Consider the following 18347-nt stretch of genomic DNA (forward strand, 5'->3'; position numbering starts at 1 on the left):
CTCGTCTGGGAGTTACACAAAAAAGCTTAACAGCATGTCTCTATATTCTGGACACATTTTGAGTGCAAAAATAACGGCGGAACAAAAATCGCCCACTGGTCGAGAAATCGCAACAGCTTCATAATCCGCACCCCACTGCGGAAAACTCACAATTCACACGTCACAACTGTAAACAGCAGACAAACACTCCCCCTCACTGCCTGAGAATCACAGTTTGCCTGAGAATCACAGCCTAAGTCAGCCCCGCTTCAGCTGCTTCCCCTCGATCTTGTGCAGCAGTCTGAGGCCGATGTCGGTCTTTTTGGGCTTTTGCTCGACTTTGATAACCTCCACCTCCACGTGGTCGTTGACTCGCAGCTCGACGGAGCGCATCTGGGAGTGGTGGATCAGGCCCGACTCGCCAATACCTGTGTGGGTGTCACGCGGTCACTGGTCAGTCAGAGCACCGACGCGCACTCCAGGGGGTGCCAGGGGGTGGATCGGTGCAGAAATAAATAGGGACCAGCGCGGTGCAGGCAGTACGCAAACAGCGCAGATATGCACGAAGAAAGCGGCATTCATTTTTGAAAACGGTGGCAGCCGCCGTGGTGACAATCATCATGACGGGCACGGCTGTGAAATCGGAAAAAGAATAGCAGTAGCAATACACTAAAACAAGGCGCACCACTTCAGTGGTAAGAATTATTTGTTGTTTATTGGGGCTTTAGGGTGCCTCGACTACCACGGTCATTTTGCGCTCTCAAAGCCAAGTGACTTGCTCATTTTCCTGTACTATTCGCCTAGACCGTCTTCTTACTATACCCTCCGCAATCTCACCGAGGTCGACGAAGGCGCCGAACTCAGTGGGGTTCCGCACCACGCCGCGGAGCCGGGCGCCGGGCCGCAGGTCGCCCGCGCGCATGGCCGCCTTCCAGAACATGGGCGCCGCCAGCTCCTGACGCTCGTCGTACCTGAATAAAGGACAGAGGAGGGTGCTATGGTCAGAAGAGCAAGACAGCGACGGGAGGACGTGGCGTGGGGTTAAACGTAGGTACGTTACGATGCATGCAGCACTGGACAATGGCAATAGCGCATCCATCGGGTCAAAAAGATGTCAGCTGCGTCAGGTCTAACAGATGACATAATAATGCTCGGCCAGATTAACACCGGGTTTGTTAGATCACACGACTTCTTTATGACACCATAGACCACGACTATATACCATAGATATATAGTGGTCTATGATGACACATATCGCAAATGCCAGAACATTTGGTAACGGGAACTATCACAGATCTTGAGATGGGCTGCACCTGACCTGGCAGCCGGCAGTAGTGAAAGCTGGACAGCTGATCAGCTGCCAGCTACCTATCATGATTCTCACTGACCCTGGCTCTGACAGTGCCCTGATGATCAGCTCCAGTGTGTGTATATCGGTCTCCAGCTGCTCGGCCAGCTGAGGCCGACTCCGGGCGGCGCAGAACTCCGTCAGGCGGCTCACCAGATCCGGGCTGCCCACCGCCGACGACGGACAGCCAATCAGCTGCCGGCATTGGATAAAGTACTTAGTTATAGTGGACCAATCAGAGATCAGAACAGAGAACCAATCAGCTACCAAGAGCGCAAGTTGGTAACCATTCACACCAGCAGTTCACACACTGGACACACTCATTACGATTAGCGTGCCATCTTTTTTGCCGGCATGATATTTTATCCGTTTTCACCGTAGGTACACGTAAAATAATCCCGTACCTGGAGCAGCCGGTTGGCCACCGGGTAACTCTCCGGGTGGATGACCGTCTGGTCCAGCGGCTCCGGCGCCGTGGAGGCCGCCTTGCTGCCCTTTTTCGGGGTGATGCCACTCTTCTGCGACAGAGGTGGGTGGGGGTCTGTCAGATGCGTATTAGTCAAAACCAGACTAACCATGCTTTCCAGGTCTTACAACTAATGGCCTCCAGACTCTTACAGAATATATGACGTCCAGACTTCGCCACAATATCCCTGACATTCATTTCCGGTCCAGAAGCATATAGGTACTGAAATACTCCACATCAGATGAGAGTGAGACTAAACAACATTGCGTCATTCGAGAACGGTAGCAAGAAACCAAATCCATTCGTTCCACGATTGCCAGCTCTCTTCCCCATCCCTTCATCTAGTTCCCTTCCCACATCTTTTCCTTTCCCATCTCCCTGGTCCCCTTCCTCCCTTTCTATCTATCCAACCTTACTTCCCATGTCTCCGTCCCATTTCCTTCCCCATCCTTCCGCCTATCCTTTACCATCCCCTCGTCTCCTTCCTTCCCACCTTTCCGGCCTTGGCAGCTGTGGCGGGCAGCACTCGGACGAATCCGGCGCACTGCTCGAAGCTCTTCGGTCCGATGCCTTTCACTGAGAGCAGCTGCTGGCGGTTCACGAACAGCTTCTGCGCTCGCCGCTTGGCCATAATGTTCTCGGCGCTGGGGAGACGAGAATATATCATTCTTGAACAATGAACAATAAACTTCTTAAAACGTGCACATGAACAACACAGAAAACCAAAAGAAAAAGGTGGGCACACAGCATGAATATTTACCGCTTGCTCCCAGTGTTATTTATAGAGCGCCAACTTTCATAAAACATTGACTACGACAAATTATTAGTGCAGCATACAGTCTCGTCTCGTCTCGTCTCGTCTCGCCTCCTTATTTAAATCGTAAACATATTTGACTTCTGCGCTCCGTAAGGCATTTCTGTTAAATGAATTGTTCGTTTTATTCGATTTTGTAATGTCATTTTCTTTATCTGTGCTTTTGGTTATTGTGTATTTAAAATGCAGCCCTACTAGCTACAGCTGATCAACAATGGCATCGCAAATCTCGTGCTCCATTGTTGATCAGCTGGTTTTTCGAATGTGATGAAAACAGAAACTGGAACTTTGGAGCTTGGGCTGAGGCTGGCTGTTTTGTGTCTCTCTTCTGTAATTTCCTACGTTCTCGCGATTCTCGCTATTATCACCTATCAGGCCGGACTGTTTCCATCCGGCAGTGTCTGTATCACGCTACTACTCTTAATCTTTCATTGTCTTCTGATTTCTGAACTGAACTTGATCGATCTCGCTGGATACCGACGGTTATTGAAATTTGGAACTTGAACTTGGAATTGAATATTATTATCAATATGATCAAGGAACCTTCTTTTGTTTTTTATTGCTGAGCAAATCAAGAATCTGAATGGCTGCGGAACGACCGGAGAAAGAACAAAAGATGAGTATCACAGACCCGATAAAAGGTCTACATCTCACGGGCTAGCAGTCCTTGTGGAGGGACTGCTAGCCCGTGAGGGCCCACAGCCACGCCGGCCAGTCACCCCTGGATTACAGGTGCAGCCGGGGCGACATGACAGCGATGCGAGGCCCGCTGCTAATGATGCTACTGCTGCAACTGAAGAGGCTCACTCTGACCGCACCGCCGCCCGCGAGATTGCCGCCAACTTGGATCTGCGTGCCCTGGGTGAGGCGATCGCTGGTGCCCTGCATTGGCGGGTCGGCGATTCAGACAGTGAGCCAGAGCAGCAGAACACGCATACCGTGTCTGAGCGTAGGACAGTGCAGCCCGCGAACCACAGTCAAGCAGCAGTGCCGACTGCGGCACCGACCAGCGACACGCCTGCCGCGGCTCCAGGCGGCCCGACGCGGCGACAGGGCATGGTGACCGGCTCTGGTCCCCCATCGGCTCTGATTCAGGAGCCGCCTCGTCAAGAATCTCGGAAGGAGAAGTTCATCCTGGAGGGCTTCCGTGTGGATGTTGCTGACAGTGACGTGCGGAATCTGGTCTGGACGGTTGTTCGCAATCTCCATGATTTCCAAAGGGTGTCACGCCGCGGTCCTGCTGCCTCTGTAAGCAAGGCGTTCAAGATTGAGGTTGATGCTGAGGACACCGATCGTATATTGGACCCGTCCAGCTGGCCGACTGGCCTGGTTGTGCGCCTTCTACCTCGCCCTGTGAACACTGGGCGCCGAGGACAGCGTTTTCGCCGTCCTGCGGCCTCATCTGGAAGATCACAGACGACCCGGAGTGCTGCAAAAAGAACTGAACATGGCAATGCTAACTGGCAGGCGACGGCCCCGCGCCGTTACAGTGATGTGGTCAGAGGCATTGAACACTGTGACTCTGCCTGGACGGCGGCCGCCCAACGCCGGGACGAAGATGAGACCCGCCGGGAAGCAGTCACCTCACAGCGCTCCAGCGCCCCGAACAGAGACTGCACTCACGGCGTCGGTACATCTAGCGCGGTCGACGCTGTCGGCGGCGACGGAAGTAACGCCACACATGGTGACGGTGGCTGGGAAGAGGAAATGCCGCGCCGTTACGGACCATTCGTGCCAGGTAGATACCATGGACACCAAGATGACAATGCATGGGTGTCAACCTATCAGCGCCGTGATGGAGACGGACACTGGACAACAGCCGCCTCACACCGCCCAGGCGCCCCTAGTCGAGGCAGCGAACAGGACGCCAGCGCTCCCTGGGTGCCAGCTGCCTCCCGTCACGTCAGAGGAGGCGCCACACACGGTGGCAACGGCTGGAGGGCGGCTGCTTCGCAACGTGACGGATCCGAATACCGTGGGTGGCATAATCAGCACGCACGAGAGGCCACCTACTGGGAATAGTGTCCAGATGGCTACTCCTGGGGACCATCCCTGTCCTGCTGCCACCGCTGTGAAGCATGACAGAGCGGAGTGTCGTAATTCTGTGGACGCAAAAGTAACTCTGAACATGAGCCTGACTCTGGGCACTTATAACTGCGAAGGATTTCTCGCAGGAGCGCAGTATATCGCCGACTGTCTAATACCTGAATGTGATATCTTATTTCTATGCGAAACCTGGCTAGCCCGTGCCCAGGGTGCTTATCTGGAGCATGCACTCTCCTCTCTAAGTTCCGAAGAATTTCAGGTATTTCAAGAATTCGCCATGGAACTACCACCAGGGGCTGGAGATGGCAGACCCCACGGTGGCGTGGCTTTTGTTTGCCGCCGTCAAGCGGGGCGCACATTTCGCGCTGTAGAGTGTAATGATTCTCGTATTTGTGGAGTTACGATTGTGGAGCTGAGCCGTCCTCTTATAACGATAATTGGCTGCTACATGCCGTACTGGAATTCATCTGCCGTAAACTTTGAAGAGTACACAATCCTGACTGGGAAGCTTGATGCATTATTCTCTTCGCTAAGACCCTCAGCTCCAGTGGTGCTTGTAGGCGATTTTAACTGTGCTCTGCCACCACTGTCACCAGAACTGCGCCCACCGGGCTGGCACCGTCTTCGGGGTTTCTCTCCGCTGAGTCTTCTAATGCAAGACTTATTGGACGACCACGGACTGACAATCGCCGAGTTCCGGTTCCCGCAACCAGTGGCGTACACCTATGCTCGAGCTGACGGCCAATCGCACATCGATCACATCGCTGTACCGCAATGTCTGGTGCCTCAATTTCATGATTGTCGCATCGTAGCCCCCTGTGTGGACAACCTGAGCCCACACCTTCCGGTCCTTTGCAGCGTGGTCCTGCAGTCTGCCTCAGCTGGCACCAGCCTCTATGTCTCCAGCCCTCCACTGAATATGGGTTGCATCCATTCAGAAGTACTGGATTGGAGTTGTCCAGAAAAACTGCAGATATATCTGTCTTCTCTGGACGAGCTTATTGGTGCCTGTCAGCTCACCAACGGTGCCACCCCGGATGAGATTGACGAAGCAATTACACGATGCATACATACCGCTGCGCGAATCGCCGGATGCTCCAAGCCGCGACGTCCCCCGAAGCCCTGGTGGTCGCCTGATGTGGCAGCAGCGCGGGATCGCACTCGCTTCTGGCATCAGATATGGGTTAGCTGTGGCCGTCCCACCCTCTCTGCGGTGACACGGTGCTATCAGACTGCGAGATCCACGTACCGTCACGCCCGCAGACGTGCAGCAGTGGCGCGGATTGAGAGCGAGGCCCACGCTCTCCGACGGCTTCGCCGTGACAAAAATCTGACAGCCTTCTGGCGACGTGTGCAACAGATACGGCGTAATGGACTCAAGTCGGCCTCTGATCTATCCGCCGCCGACTTCCGCACCCACTTCCAGACTGTGCACCAAGATAGTCACAGGCAACTGACTCTGGACCAGCTCCAAATTGCTGAACATGTAGATTCTCGACTAAGGAGAATCCGTAACGATGCATCCGAAAGAACGGTTTCAGCTGGACAAGTAGCAGGCCTCATTCACCGGTTACAGCGTGGGAAGGCACCTGGTATAGACGGCATCACGGCGGAGCACCTTCTCTATGGTCAGTCGCCTTGTCTCCTGTCAGCGTTGGCGCACCTTCTCTCTGTCTGCCTGTCCACGTGTAGCGTGCCAGCTACCTTCGCTGACAGCGTTATTGTACCCGTGTTGAAGAAATCTCAATCGGACCCTAACTGCTTGGACAACTATCGACCGATTTCAATCACAACCTGCGCATCTAAGCTGCTCGAGCTGTTAGTGCTAGACGAACTGAACGCCTCATTTGAACCGCATCATCTGCAGTTTGGTTTTATCTCCAATCGGGGCACCATGCAAGCGTCTCTGTTGGCTGGAGAGACCATACAGCAGAATCGAGCCAGGGGTCTTTCTGTTTTTGTCGCAAACCTTGACGCGAGGAAATGTTTTGACCGAATATGGCATGACGGTCTGTTCTTCCGTCTGAAGGATTATCTGAGTGCCTACTGCTGGCGCCTCATGGTCACCTGGTACCGCCACCTCTCTGCAAGGGTGACTTTTGGTGGCGCCACATCTGAAGCGTTCCGGGTCTGCAGGGGCACCAGACAAGGGGCCATCTTATCGCCAACGCTTGCAAACATCTTCCTCTTACCTCTTATTGAGGTCCTAGATCGCAGCGGTCGTGGAGCATATCTACACAGCCAGCACGTACCCGCTATCTGCTATGCTGACGATATTCTCCTTATATCTGCGAACGCGCGTGACCTCGGTGCAATGCTGCAGATGGTGGGAGAATTCGCGGCTACTTGGCGCCTCGACTTCGTTCACCCTGAACCGGGAAAAACCAAGAGCCATTGTATTATATTTGGACAGGAACTATTCACGAGCACACCGAGGTGGGCACTGTCAGGACAGCAGCTGCAGATCCGGCAGACGACCGAGCACCTCGGTACGGTGCTTGATGACAGCCTCAGCACAGATAGCCACGTGGCTCAGCGCATCAGGCGTGCTTGTGCATCGTTCTATGGCCTCACACCCCTGGGCAATTTCACCAATCGCCTGACTGCTGCTGACAAAATCTTCCTCTGGAAGACAGTAGTGCTGCCGGCACTGATCTTCGGCTGTGAGACGGCTCCCCTCAGCTCCGCCGACATTGAGCGTCTAGACTCGCGACAGGCTTCGCTGATCAAGGCAGCGCTGGGTCTGCCGCGTTCTGCGCACCATACGGGTCTTTTGATTGCTGCTGGGGTGCCTCGCATCGGTGAGGTGCTGCGAGGTGATGCCCTCCGCGCATTCCGTAATGCTTTCCGCGCTGACCACCGTCTTCGCCAAGCCTACGTCACTGGACTAGCCAGACTTGCTACGTTTCCCGAGCAGTTGGATGGGTCATTTATTGGCCACGTGTATAAACTGTGTGGTGGAAATTTCGGCGCTGTCATGCACATCGCTGCTGGGTACGTCGATCGCGACATAGTCCGGGCACCACTCCAAGAAGGCGGTCTTATAGACAGTCTGAAGATGGTTTTGGCAAGCAACTGTCAGGCCTCGCGGCGCCTGTTAAGACTACTAACCTCATGAGTGCTGATTAACTGTGTATGTGTGTGTGTGGGGGGGGGGGTATGTATCTTTTTGTCGCATGGCGATGCTGAATAAACAATGATGATGATGATGATGACAGTAGTGATCACGCTGATAAACAATGAGCAATGACCAGCGGTAGACAAAGCCCTATAACTGACCCGGCCGATGCCGGTGACTGACCTGGCGGCGTTGAGTCCAGGCACCTTCTTCAGCAGCTGCACCGAGGCCGTGTTGAGGTCCACACCGACAGCTGCCACACAGTCCGAGAGCACGTCACCGAGCACCTGGCTGACCCGGCCAGCCGGCATGTCCTTCTGGTACATACCGACGCCGAGACAGGTGACATCCACCTGGGGAAGAAAACGGTCAGGTCACATTAACCCACACCCAGACAGGCAACATCCACCTGGATACCGGAAAGGTCAGGTCACGTAAGGTCAGGTCACATACCCACATACGGACAGGGTCACATCTACCTGCACACAGCCAACACATGGTCTCAATGCAGTCGGGCAAACTTTTAAATGGCCGTCAAGACGTATGGATGATCCACTAAAAGATTCCTCACAAAATATGAGTCGATTATCTGTAATTCGCCGTATGTGACGGGTAACTACCTAGGCAACGGTGCGCAATTACGTGACCAGTTACTTCCTGTGTAGAACTAATCAAATAGTCCTCTTACCTTGACCAGCTCCGATATGGGGTCCTGGAGCCGCCGCGCCAGTGACACCGCACTCCTGACCGTGCAGTCGAGCTCGGCCATCTCGGCGGCCGCCGCCGGCGAGGTCGAGTACTCACTGGCGCCGCCCTCGTCCACGAGTGTGACGTCTAGGGGTGCGGCGGCCAGCGCGCCGGCGCCGTTCAGCTCCGAGACGTACTGCCACGTCTCGCGGCAGGCCGTGCCATTACCCACCTGAGAGAGGGGGAAGGGAATTACAGACCTGTCAAAGAGGAGGGGAGTCGTATGCCTGACAAAGGGAAAAAGTTGTCCACCTAACAAACGGGAAGTTACAGGCTCAGCAAACCGGAGCTGGGAACTGCCCAATGCCCACCTGTCAAAGGGAGGAGAATTACTTCTGTCAGGGGAGTTACTCGCCTGATAAACGGGACTCAAAAGTGGAGTTATCTATCCAGTCAAAGGGGGAGGGGAGTTACAGGCCTGACAAATGATGAGGGTTTACAGGTCTGGCTGGTCACTCAGGGAAGGCAGTTACTTACCTGACAAGCAAAATGCTTAATTGATTACTCGCTTGACCAGCCAAATAGATGTTAGGCCATTACCTATGTTGGAGCGGGTGCCATTACCCACGGTCATACTGCATAGCGGAAAGTCATACTGCCATGCATGACGCCGTGACACCACAGCAACTTCCCTAGCCTGACGCCGTGACACCAAGGTAATCCAGACGAGCGTGACGCCCCCTAGCAGCGTCACCCCAGAGCGCCGCTTACCCCAAGCAGCGTGACGCCGTGCTGGGCGATGATGCGTCTCAGCTGCTCGGCCGCCGGGTCCCTTCCGACCTCCGGCCAGCGGGAGGACAGGCGGGGGTTCAGCACGGCCGTCTCCAGAATGGCGCCCTGCGCTGATACCTGCAAGCATGGTGGAGCGGGTTACACACTGACATAAACGCGGCACCGATATTACCAATGAAAGACGGCATAACACGCAACAACTGATGTTCAGACAATTACAACAAATCAAACGCAAAAAAAAAACAAGGCAGGCGCAAAAAAACTCTTCCAAAGTGAGACTCATTTCACCAAACTGCCATTCTGAACACAACCCTCACAACATTCGGCTCCCTAGCTGGCTGATCTGACTGGTCTCCCGAAGAACATCTGCATCTCTCCCCCGGCGTCCCCACTCACCACGGCGACTTTACAGGCCCGGTAGCCGGGGTCCAGAGCGAGAATCACCCGGCCCCTGATCGGCGGCGTCAGCAGCTTGGCCTTCAGGTTCCTCGACATGACGGCCAGCGCCTCGCGCTCGGCGGCCTCCTTCAGCGAGTGGCGCACCTGACGCTCCAGCTGACGCGTCACGCTCTTGCTGAAGAGGGTGCCGACCGCCTGACGTATGGAGGACTCTCGATAGTTGTCTGACATCCCTCTGGGATGGGTAAGGGTCGGCAGTTAATGGGTGGGGAAGGCAGGACGTATAATTTTATTACAGCCAGGTAAAATGAATGCTTGATTGGCTAAGTCGTCACGGTTAACCATTTGGGCAGGTTTACGGAGCATCCGATCGTTCATTCACTCATTCATACATTCATTCAATCGTTCATTCATTAAAACGATTCGTTTGACTGGCCGGTCGATGCTTTGTGTTCAACAAAACATTCAAATATCACGTGAACGTTACCTATCGATTGGAGCACAGGCAAAGACTGAACCAAGACGCATCTCTCCTCCTGTCCTTCCATCCATCTCCAAGGAGGCCCACCTGCTGAGGAAGCGGTGGAGGCAGAAGTTGGTGAACTGATGTCGCAGCGCGTCTGGCAGGTCCAGCCTCACGCTGACCAGCTTCAGGTCCTCGGCGCGGCACATGGCCAGGTACTCGAAGCTCCGCACCCGACCCACCGGCTTGCGGAAGTTGAAGTAGTTGCGGTATTTGTAGCTCTGATCGTTGGGCGGAGCGTTCTTGGAGGTTTTCTGTTTGGATTCGAGGTGGATTCCCGGGTGTGAGGCCATTTGTACCACCTGTAAAAGGACGAGAACGCACAATGAAAAAGGGCCAAGAAAATGAGAATTACAGTACCAGGCAGCAGAAAAATGCGAGGGCAACTATCGTATATCATGACCGACCAGAAGCGGCATGATTCTATGTGCACCATCCGCCAGCGTCGAAAGAACACTAATATTTGCGGGCTGCGGCTAACTCTGGCGCCTAGAGTAACTCCTGACGCTGCAAACGCTAACTGCACCATTCAGTATCAACGACGTAGCCACCAAACACGCCGGATCGAGAACACTAAATACCAGCCCACCGGCGACACCCGGGTCCTTCCACCCGAACACCGCAGACCACTCGGCCAGATCGTACCCACCTGCTGCTGAACCGCCACGTCCTTTCCGATCATGTCACAGAGCAGGTTGGAGAGGCTGGCCTGCACCTGGTCCAGAGACTGGCGACCCTCAGTGCCGGGGTGGATCAGAGCCGTGGGTACACAGCGGTCCGAGCCGTGCAGCAGACAGAGGGCTGCCGGCTCCAGACCGGCCGCGCGCGCCCGCGCCGCCAGCGTGGTCCGAGGGCCCTTCCTGGAGAGGGAGGAGGACTCAGCCCGTCAGCCGTCAGGACACCGAGCTGACGCCACAGGCCAGGAGGGACGAGTACGTCCCGCTCATCACTCACTGACAAATATCCTGTAAGAACTGATGACCTCTCTCACCTTAAGCCAGCTCTTCCATTTGAACGTAACATGTTTCATAGGACCACACAAACGGGATGTTTCGTACAATCGAGGGCTAAATGATGGTGAAGCATGCTTACTTGTGAGGCTCCATCAGTGTCTCCAGTTCGGATTTCTTCGTCACCGAGACGAGAGCCCGGCGGAGCTCCGGCGTCACCTGAATCAGAGATAGACCTGTCAGAGCCCTAACTCCCTGGGACACATGCCTACAGAGTCACAGACCCTATCTCATTATGACAACCCTTATCCCCACCTCCCCTTGAAGCTATCCCCATGGCTTTCCCTACGTCTTATATACTCAATTTTTCAGATGTCCAGGGCAGCCTTTACTTCTGTTCGGCAAGTCCTCAGACCTCATGACAGCCCTTCTCTCTTGAGCGCTTATGTCCTCTTACAACTCCACACGTCTTTCACTTCCCTTTGGCGCTTTGACTCCCCCAGCACTCACCTTTTGCTCGGAGCTCAGCTGTTTGTAGGCCTTGCTCACGGCCGTCTGTAGGCCGTGCAGGTAGCTGTGGGAGGCGGCCACCTCGTGCAGAACCTCCGGGTCAATGTCGTTTGTCTGTGCCTTCCTGTACCTCGCAATGAAGGACACCTGTCACAGAGGAGCCAGTCACCAGATGGTGTCAGATGTCAAGTGGTGTCAGGTATAAGGCAGCGTGCGCGTGCGCGTTTGAGTCTTAAATAGTGTATCTAAATATATTTTAAGCAAACGTGAGCAATTATTCACGCAGAGAAGTGCAGAGTACTGGTATTGTTTGTTGGGATTTGGGGGCGCCTCGGCAGTCTGCATCATTAAAGGCTGCTGCGAGGCACCAACTTCCCCCTTGTAGACCCTGAGCGTGTCCCTAGCATGTGACCCAGCGACCTCGACCCGACTAGCAGAGGGGACACGGCCGAGAGCGGGTGTTCCCGATCGGAGCGAGAAGCCAGCGAGGTACCAGACAAGCCACCCTTTCGAGGTATCTCACCTTGTGGTCATCGTCCAGCAGCTGGCTGATGTTGAAGGAGACGTTGAGATCCAGGTGGTGCTGTTGAGATAGCAGTAGGGGAATATCCAGCTGAATGTCCTCCGCATCGCCCGAGGCCGGCTCCCGCTGTCAGAGAATGAACAACCTCGTGAGGATTCGCTAAAATCGCGAACTAACAGGCATTTAGAGAAGGTTCAAATGGCTTGAGCTGCACGGACAACGCATCATATTGAAAACGGTAATTTAACATCATTTACCACCAGCAGCCATTAAAATTTATTTCACCAATAAGAAGCAAAACATTACGTTTTGAGTTGTCTTCGTGGGAATTGAAACTATTCAAATACAATTTAGACATTGGCCAGTACATACATAAACATAGGAAAGACATACCTACCTAATTTGTAGTTAAATATTATTTATTGCATGTCTTAGTGGGATCCAACAATGTTGGCTTTTACCGCCACAGTGTCAAAGTACATAAAGGACACGTATATCACACAGTCGTTGAAGCAGATTTCAGAGAACATGAGATAAAAATAGGTATGCCCACGCGAGTGTGATAAAACGTATAAAATTATATAAAAGTACGCACATGGCACAGCTTGGCTAAAAATCACAGACAAAAAAAACGGATGATAGGTGGCGCATCTATGACTGGCTCGCGTATGCTGCTCTTACGCTGGCTCGGAAAGTGGTCGGGTTGATGTTTTGTCGCTGCTCGTTGGGCAGACGGTTCCATGTCCGTAAAGCACGAACTGGCACGGTACTATACTAAATATTATATACTATATACTATATACTAAATAAATACTAAACTAAATATTACCTTTAGTTTCTTCAAGCTGGGTTTCTCATCCTTCACATCAAGCTTCCTCTTGTTTTTCGGTTTGGTGTCACCACTCGGCTCAGCATCCTTTTCTGTTTTCACTGCCTTTTTTGGAGATTTCCCTTTCGGTTTGGCCGTTTTCCGTGTGGAGCTACTCGTAGACGGCAGAGATTCCATGTAGTCATAGTCACTCATGATCGCAACTCTGTAGGAACACAAGAACACGTCAAGGTGTTGTGCCCAGGGGTGTCGATTTTTCAAAATGGTTGGGGGTGCTCAACCCCTGCACCGGGTGAAAGATTGCAGCTTTGCCATGGGGCACAACCGTACAAGGCATGGTTGGGTATCACCATAAGGTACTGATAATCCCGGGATTTCCACTAATATTTCCCAAAGGTTAAACGTTCTTCAAAATCATTCTGCTCGTCCTAGCACTTGGCTACCTCATTAGGTACAATAAACATCTTTCCGAAAAAAGTCGTACATTTGCCGGCAGCTCGGCAGCAGCCCCGGCACCCCTGTAATAAGGTGACAGAAACCGATGATCGCGATTAGCACCGGTGCAGCAGCCCCTGCGGTCCACAGGGGCGGATATTGCGCGGGAGGCAACGGTATAGCTACGAGGCTCTGGCGTTAATCAGACGATCACAATAATCGTTGAAAAAATGACAGGTGGTCGCATTTCGATATTTATGGGTTTACGATTTTCCTCAGTGGCGTAGCCAGGTGGGCCCGTGAGGCACATGCCCCCCCCCCCCCATCAGGTTCAGGGGCCCATCGGGTTATTCGGGCCTGAGGGGCCCTACGGCGCCAATTGGACGCTGAGGTGCCACGTTGGCTATATTTGGACTCAGAAGGGCCCCACAGGGCTCGTAAGAACACCTCATGGGCCTACAAGTACCAACATTATCTCCATAAGGGCCCCAAGCCAGCCTCTGAGGGCCACTTGCCGGCCTATGGGGGTCTTAACCGGCGTATAGGGGGCCAGCTCTAGGAGCTGCACACCCGCCTGTAATGGCCCCACACCCATTTCTCTGAGGGCCCCTATAACGGCGACTGTGAGGGCCCTCACCGGCGCCCCTGAGCGCCACACCGGCGTCTCTGAGGGCCCCACACCCCTAACTCTGAGGCCCTACACCAATGCCTTTAAAAACCCTACATGGGCGGTTCTGAGGGCCCTTTTCAGTTACCAGCGACCCTGACGGCCCCACACAGGTGACTCGGAGGGTCCCAGCGGCGTCTGAGCGCACCATGCCAGTCTCTGAGAACCCCACAAGGCTCCTGAAGGCACCGGTGACCTCTTGATATCTTCTTGTCGGCCTATGAAGGGTCCGTTCCGTAACAGCAGTTCTGAGGGCCCCACGCGCGCCTGTGATGGCCCTAAAGCAGTATCTCAGAGAGCCCCCACAACGGCGCCTGTGAAGTGTGAGGGCCGTCACCGGCGACTGTGAAGCCCCCACACCGGCGTCTCCAGTCCGAGGGCCCCACATTGCCATATCTGAGGGCCCCACCACTAGTGCCTCTTAAGGCCCTATATCGGTGGCTCTGAGGGCCCAACATCGTAGCTTCTGAAGGCCCCACAAGTGCGTATGTGACGGCCACCCTGCCACCGGTGACATTTGAAGGCCCCACACCGGCGACTCTGAGGGCCCCATCGGCGTCTGAGTCCGTTCCGGTCTCTAAAGACGACCCCACAGGGTTTCTGAAGGTACCACCGGCCTCTGATGGCCCTTTGCTGGCCTCTGAGGGCCCGTCGCCGGTCTCTGGAGCCCCCTGCCGGCTTGTAAAGAGTACGCGCCAGCAGCTCTAAGGGTCCGACACACGTGTACGACGGACCCACACCAGTGTCTTTGCAACTTAACGTCTTTTTTCGCCCTTCTTCTTAAAACTAACTTTTCTTTTCTTTACATCTTTATTTCATGCCTTGTAAATTGCGTAATTGTTTTATTTTTAGTAGTGAAATACTGCAGAACAATTATTTTCCTCAAGCAGAGTTAGTGGGAGTTATTGAGGGACAAAATCATTAAGGGGGCCCGGAAAACCATTGGGGGTGCTCATTTGAGCATTGGGGGTGCTGCAGCACCCCCAAAGGTATACAAATCGACACCCATGGTTGTGCCTTATTGCACTTTGCTGAAATAACCCAATGCAAGATCCATTATGAAAACATTAACAAACCGCAATTTCCCATTTAATGCAATTTGTGCCAAAATTAAGCCACTTTTATACAAAGCACATGAGCGTTCCGGGGCATTGGATGCTCTCCCATGTTTTAGCGTTCGAATAATTATTTTAACGGAAATCCCAATAACTCAATACCCTTTGCGGACTGTATCGTCGTGCCGTGAAACAAGGCCGGAGACAGAAGTTCCGGACCACGAAAATCGGTAGAGCAGTGTGTTCGAGACTGGCGGGAGCCAGCGAGGGCCGGGCAGAGGAGCAGCACGTGCTCCGGCACATCAGCCTCTTCTCGGCACACAGCGCAGAGTGCTGTGGGGCACCGCTTGTCTGGGCACTGCTGGCACGCCGTGGAGTGGAGACAGCCGATTCGGTGCACGTACTGGAGCGAACGGGCCTAGTAGCCCGCCCTCAGCTGGTGCACCGAGACGGCGTCCTCTCGGTCCTCTCTGGGGATAGGGCGCGGTGGCGTGCTCCCGAGGAGTGGCTTGAATAGTGACTCGGACCAGCTGTCGCGCCATTGATGCAAGACCGCAAAATGAACCACCTTGATCAGTGGCCAGTGAGCAAGCGTTTGAGGGCAGGGCGGCCGCTTGTTTCGCCAGGTCGTCCGCGCTCTCATTCCCTCGATACCACAGTGGGCAGGAACCCACGGCAGGATTACCCTTTATGATGCTTGGCAATGTTCAACAAGGTCTTCCATACCTATCTCCGTACAAAGGGTTGAGGCCTCATCCGGGCGGCAGCTCCCCCTCTGAGTAGACTCAGGGCAGCTCACTAGTCCGAGCACACGACGATCGGGGCCGGGGCGGGGACGTGTCATCCTGAAACTTCTCCAGAGCCGCACGCAGGGCGAGTCTGCTGCTAGATTGACCAGCGTGCCGACTAAATTCAGTGACCGCCTTTCGCCAAAAAATTATGCCTCTGTCATGCGCCCAGTTCAGCGCATGCAAAGTTACACTGGATGTGCACTGAAACTTTCGGTGCAATCCAAATCCTGCCTCCACGCTGGACATATTCAGCATAAAATGAATTTTTGGTGCCTGATTAATCGAATTAAATTCAATAAGATCAAGATCCTGAAACTTTGATAGAATGAGTCTCAAGCCCTCAAGAACGAGGAGGCAGGAAGTGGCACCTTATTTGAATTACAATTTTACGAGCATCTTTGCTTTTTTCTCATAGGCGTAGGAACAGGGGGAGGATGCAGTCCCCCACTTTTCAGCCATTAAAAAAATGTTTTATTTAAATACAAAACTAAGGGTCATACAGGCCACCGACCCTTAGTGCAAATATTTTTTCGTAGGGGTATCAGTCGGGCGCACTGTGGTATCTCCGATTCATTTATGGAGACGTTTCTATTATTGGAAACGTTTCCAATTTAGACTACTCTTCTGTTCCAAAAATGGAAACGCTCGTTCCATAAATAGAAACGCTAACATCTCCGCACATATTTTCTTGCCAAGGGTGGCTGGATTCGATGTATAACAACTGTTTCGCGTAAAACAAGCTCAGATACACCAAAAGCACTTGTCTTCTTGCATGGAAAGCTGTCGTATGCATTAAAATTCACGTCTTTAAAATGCTCCTGAATCGTATCCATTTATGGAGACTTAGTTTCCAAAAATGGAAACGCCGATGTTCCAAAAATAGAAACGCTGAATTTCAAATGTGTGCAAACTTAGCTTAAATGTGTTTTTAAAATTCACATGCAACTAAAAATTTGATGTTTTGGGACTGGTTTAGCATCTCGGCTCTCGGCAGTTACCTTGGACGTCGGGTTCGATAATAATACCTTACGCGCCGCAACTTGAGCACATTCAAAAGTCAACTAAAACTAAGATTTCCCAGAAACTACTGGACAGATGTGGTCCAAAGTGGGCAATACATAAAGCGTAGATATCATTTCAATATATAAAATTAATATCAATGTTACACATGAGCTAGAATGAATAAATTCATCGTCAGAATACAACGGTATTTGGTGTGACGACGGTGCAGACCTTATTTCCATCCTGCTTTTTACGTATTTGCACGGAGATTTACGTTGATCCGAGCCTACGATCATATTCAGCACATTTGAAATATCATAAAATGCCCACTTAAGTCTCCAAATAGGGCTTTGCAACAACTTTCATGCGATTTAATCAAAGATTGACGACCACCAGGCCGCTGGTACACCGGAAAACGCAGCGTGAAAATGAATGAAAAACTGAAGTTCCCGGTGATGTGGTTGTTCCAATCAATGGGTCAGTCTTTCAGTAGTCTGTTAAAAACGTTATTTTTTGTTCAAAACATTCATAAATGTTATTATTTTCGATTAGAAAAACGTGTGAATTTTTTTATCACGTCAACATGTTATAAGCATCGCCTCGTTCGTCAACTTTCGGTTTTCTGATCGGAAAGTCGGAGAACAGGAACATAAACTAGAATGCTGGCTGTCGATTGGTGGCATCCTGCGCATGCCAAATTGCACCAATCAATGCCCAGTTTGCTTTAAAGGTAGCGATGCACAGAGCGTCTCCATTTATGGAACAGATCGTTTCTATTTTTGGAAACGGCGTATCCATTTTTGGAACATTGTTCCAAAAATGGAAACGTTTCCATAAATGGATCGGAAATACCACAGTGTGCCCGACTGGTATTCATATTGGGCTCCCACAAAGGGACATTGAAGTTTCGCTGGCCCCCACCACCTTTCGTGACATTCCTACGTCCGTTTTTCTCTTAAAAATATTAATAACCTCCGTCCCTAGCGCAGACCCATGCAAAAATATGGCACAAGACAGATACCTATTCACCCTATTTTGATTTGATTAGAAACGCCTCATACCCTGTCGCATACAACGTCCCATACAACGCGTTCATTTAGCGCGCTCCACTTATGTGACGTTCACTGTAGTTTATGTAGCTACCAAATCTATTTTTTTTTATAGATTCTCCTTCATGCCTTCAATTATGAACTTATAATAGAATACTTTCATGTAGAATTACATAATTACAGTTATTAAATGATCGGAAAATGAAAAAAATAATTTCTGTTTAAACAAACAATACTTTAAATTTGATTTGTACACATTAAAAAAAAAATCACCACCAACAAATGTTAAAAGGTTTTAGGTATTTTGAGAAAATACTTTTGATATGCCACTTTTACCAATCTGACGCAGAAAATAAATGCCGCG

At 52.1% G+C, this 18347-nt stretch overlaps 1 protein-coding gene across 4 annotated transcripts; it reads right to left on the reverse strand.

Moving 5' to 3' along the window:
* Window positions 1–26: 26 nt before the first annotated feature.
* LOC122378918 (S1 RNA-binding domain-containing protein 1-like) lies at window positions 27–18053 on the reverse strand. Of its 4 annotated transcripts, none has more exons than XM_043360570.1 (16): window positions 17996–18053; window positions 12985–13189; window positions 12156–12281; window positions 11633–11779; window positions 11265–11341; window positions 10822–11032; window positions 10218–10474; window positions 9647–9884; window positions 9230–9367; window positions 8460–8690; window positions 7955–8124; window positions 2287–2437; window positions 1732–1845; window positions 1368–1522; window positions 817–950; window positions 27–407 (listed from the first exon to the last, which is right to left on the reverse strand). In XM_043360570.1, exons 1-16 carry the CDS (start codon window positions 18028–18030, stop codon window positions 238–240), a joined length of 2559 nt encoding a protein of 852 aa, XP_043216505.1. In that variant the 5' UTR covers window positions 18031–18053; the 3' UTR covers window positions 27–237. The 4 variants fall into 4 exon arrangements, with proteins under 4 accessions (XP_043216505.1, XP_043216515.1, XP_043216535.1 ...); XM_043360580.1 differs by lacking the exon at window positions 17996–18053 and adding an exon at window positions 17403–17422; XM_043360600.1 differs by lacking the exon at window positions 17996–18053 and adding an exon at window positions 17344–17349.
* Window positions 18054–18347: the final 294 nt, after the last annotated feature.

The sequence above is a fragment of the Amphibalanus amphitrite genome, unplaced genomic scaffold, assembly GCF_019059575.1.
Source record: "Amphibalanus amphitrite isolate SeventyFive unplaced genomic scaffold, NRLGWU_Aamphi_draft 000007F_arrow, whole genome shotgun sequence".
Lineage (NCBI taxonomy): Eukaryota > Metazoa > Arthropoda > Thecostraca > Balanomorpha > Balanidae > Amphibalanus > Amphibalanus amphitrite.

What these genes read in the sequence shown, in the direction of transcription:
- LOC122378918 (XM_043360570.1), bottom strand. Translation starts at nt 18,030, where the DNA reads ATGAACGCGTTGTATGGGACGTTGTATGCGACAGG. An exon ending in ACGTGGCGGTTCAGCAGCAG is followed by an intron (nt 10,475 to 10,821) that starts GTGGGTACGATC and finishes GTCCTTTTACAG; the next exon opens with GTGGTACAAATGGCCTCACA. An exon ending in CCTGGACTCAACGCCGCCAG is followed by an intron (nt 2,438 to 7,954) that starts GTCAGTCACCGG and finishes TCGTCTCCCCAG; the next exon opens with CGCCGAGAACATTATGGCCA.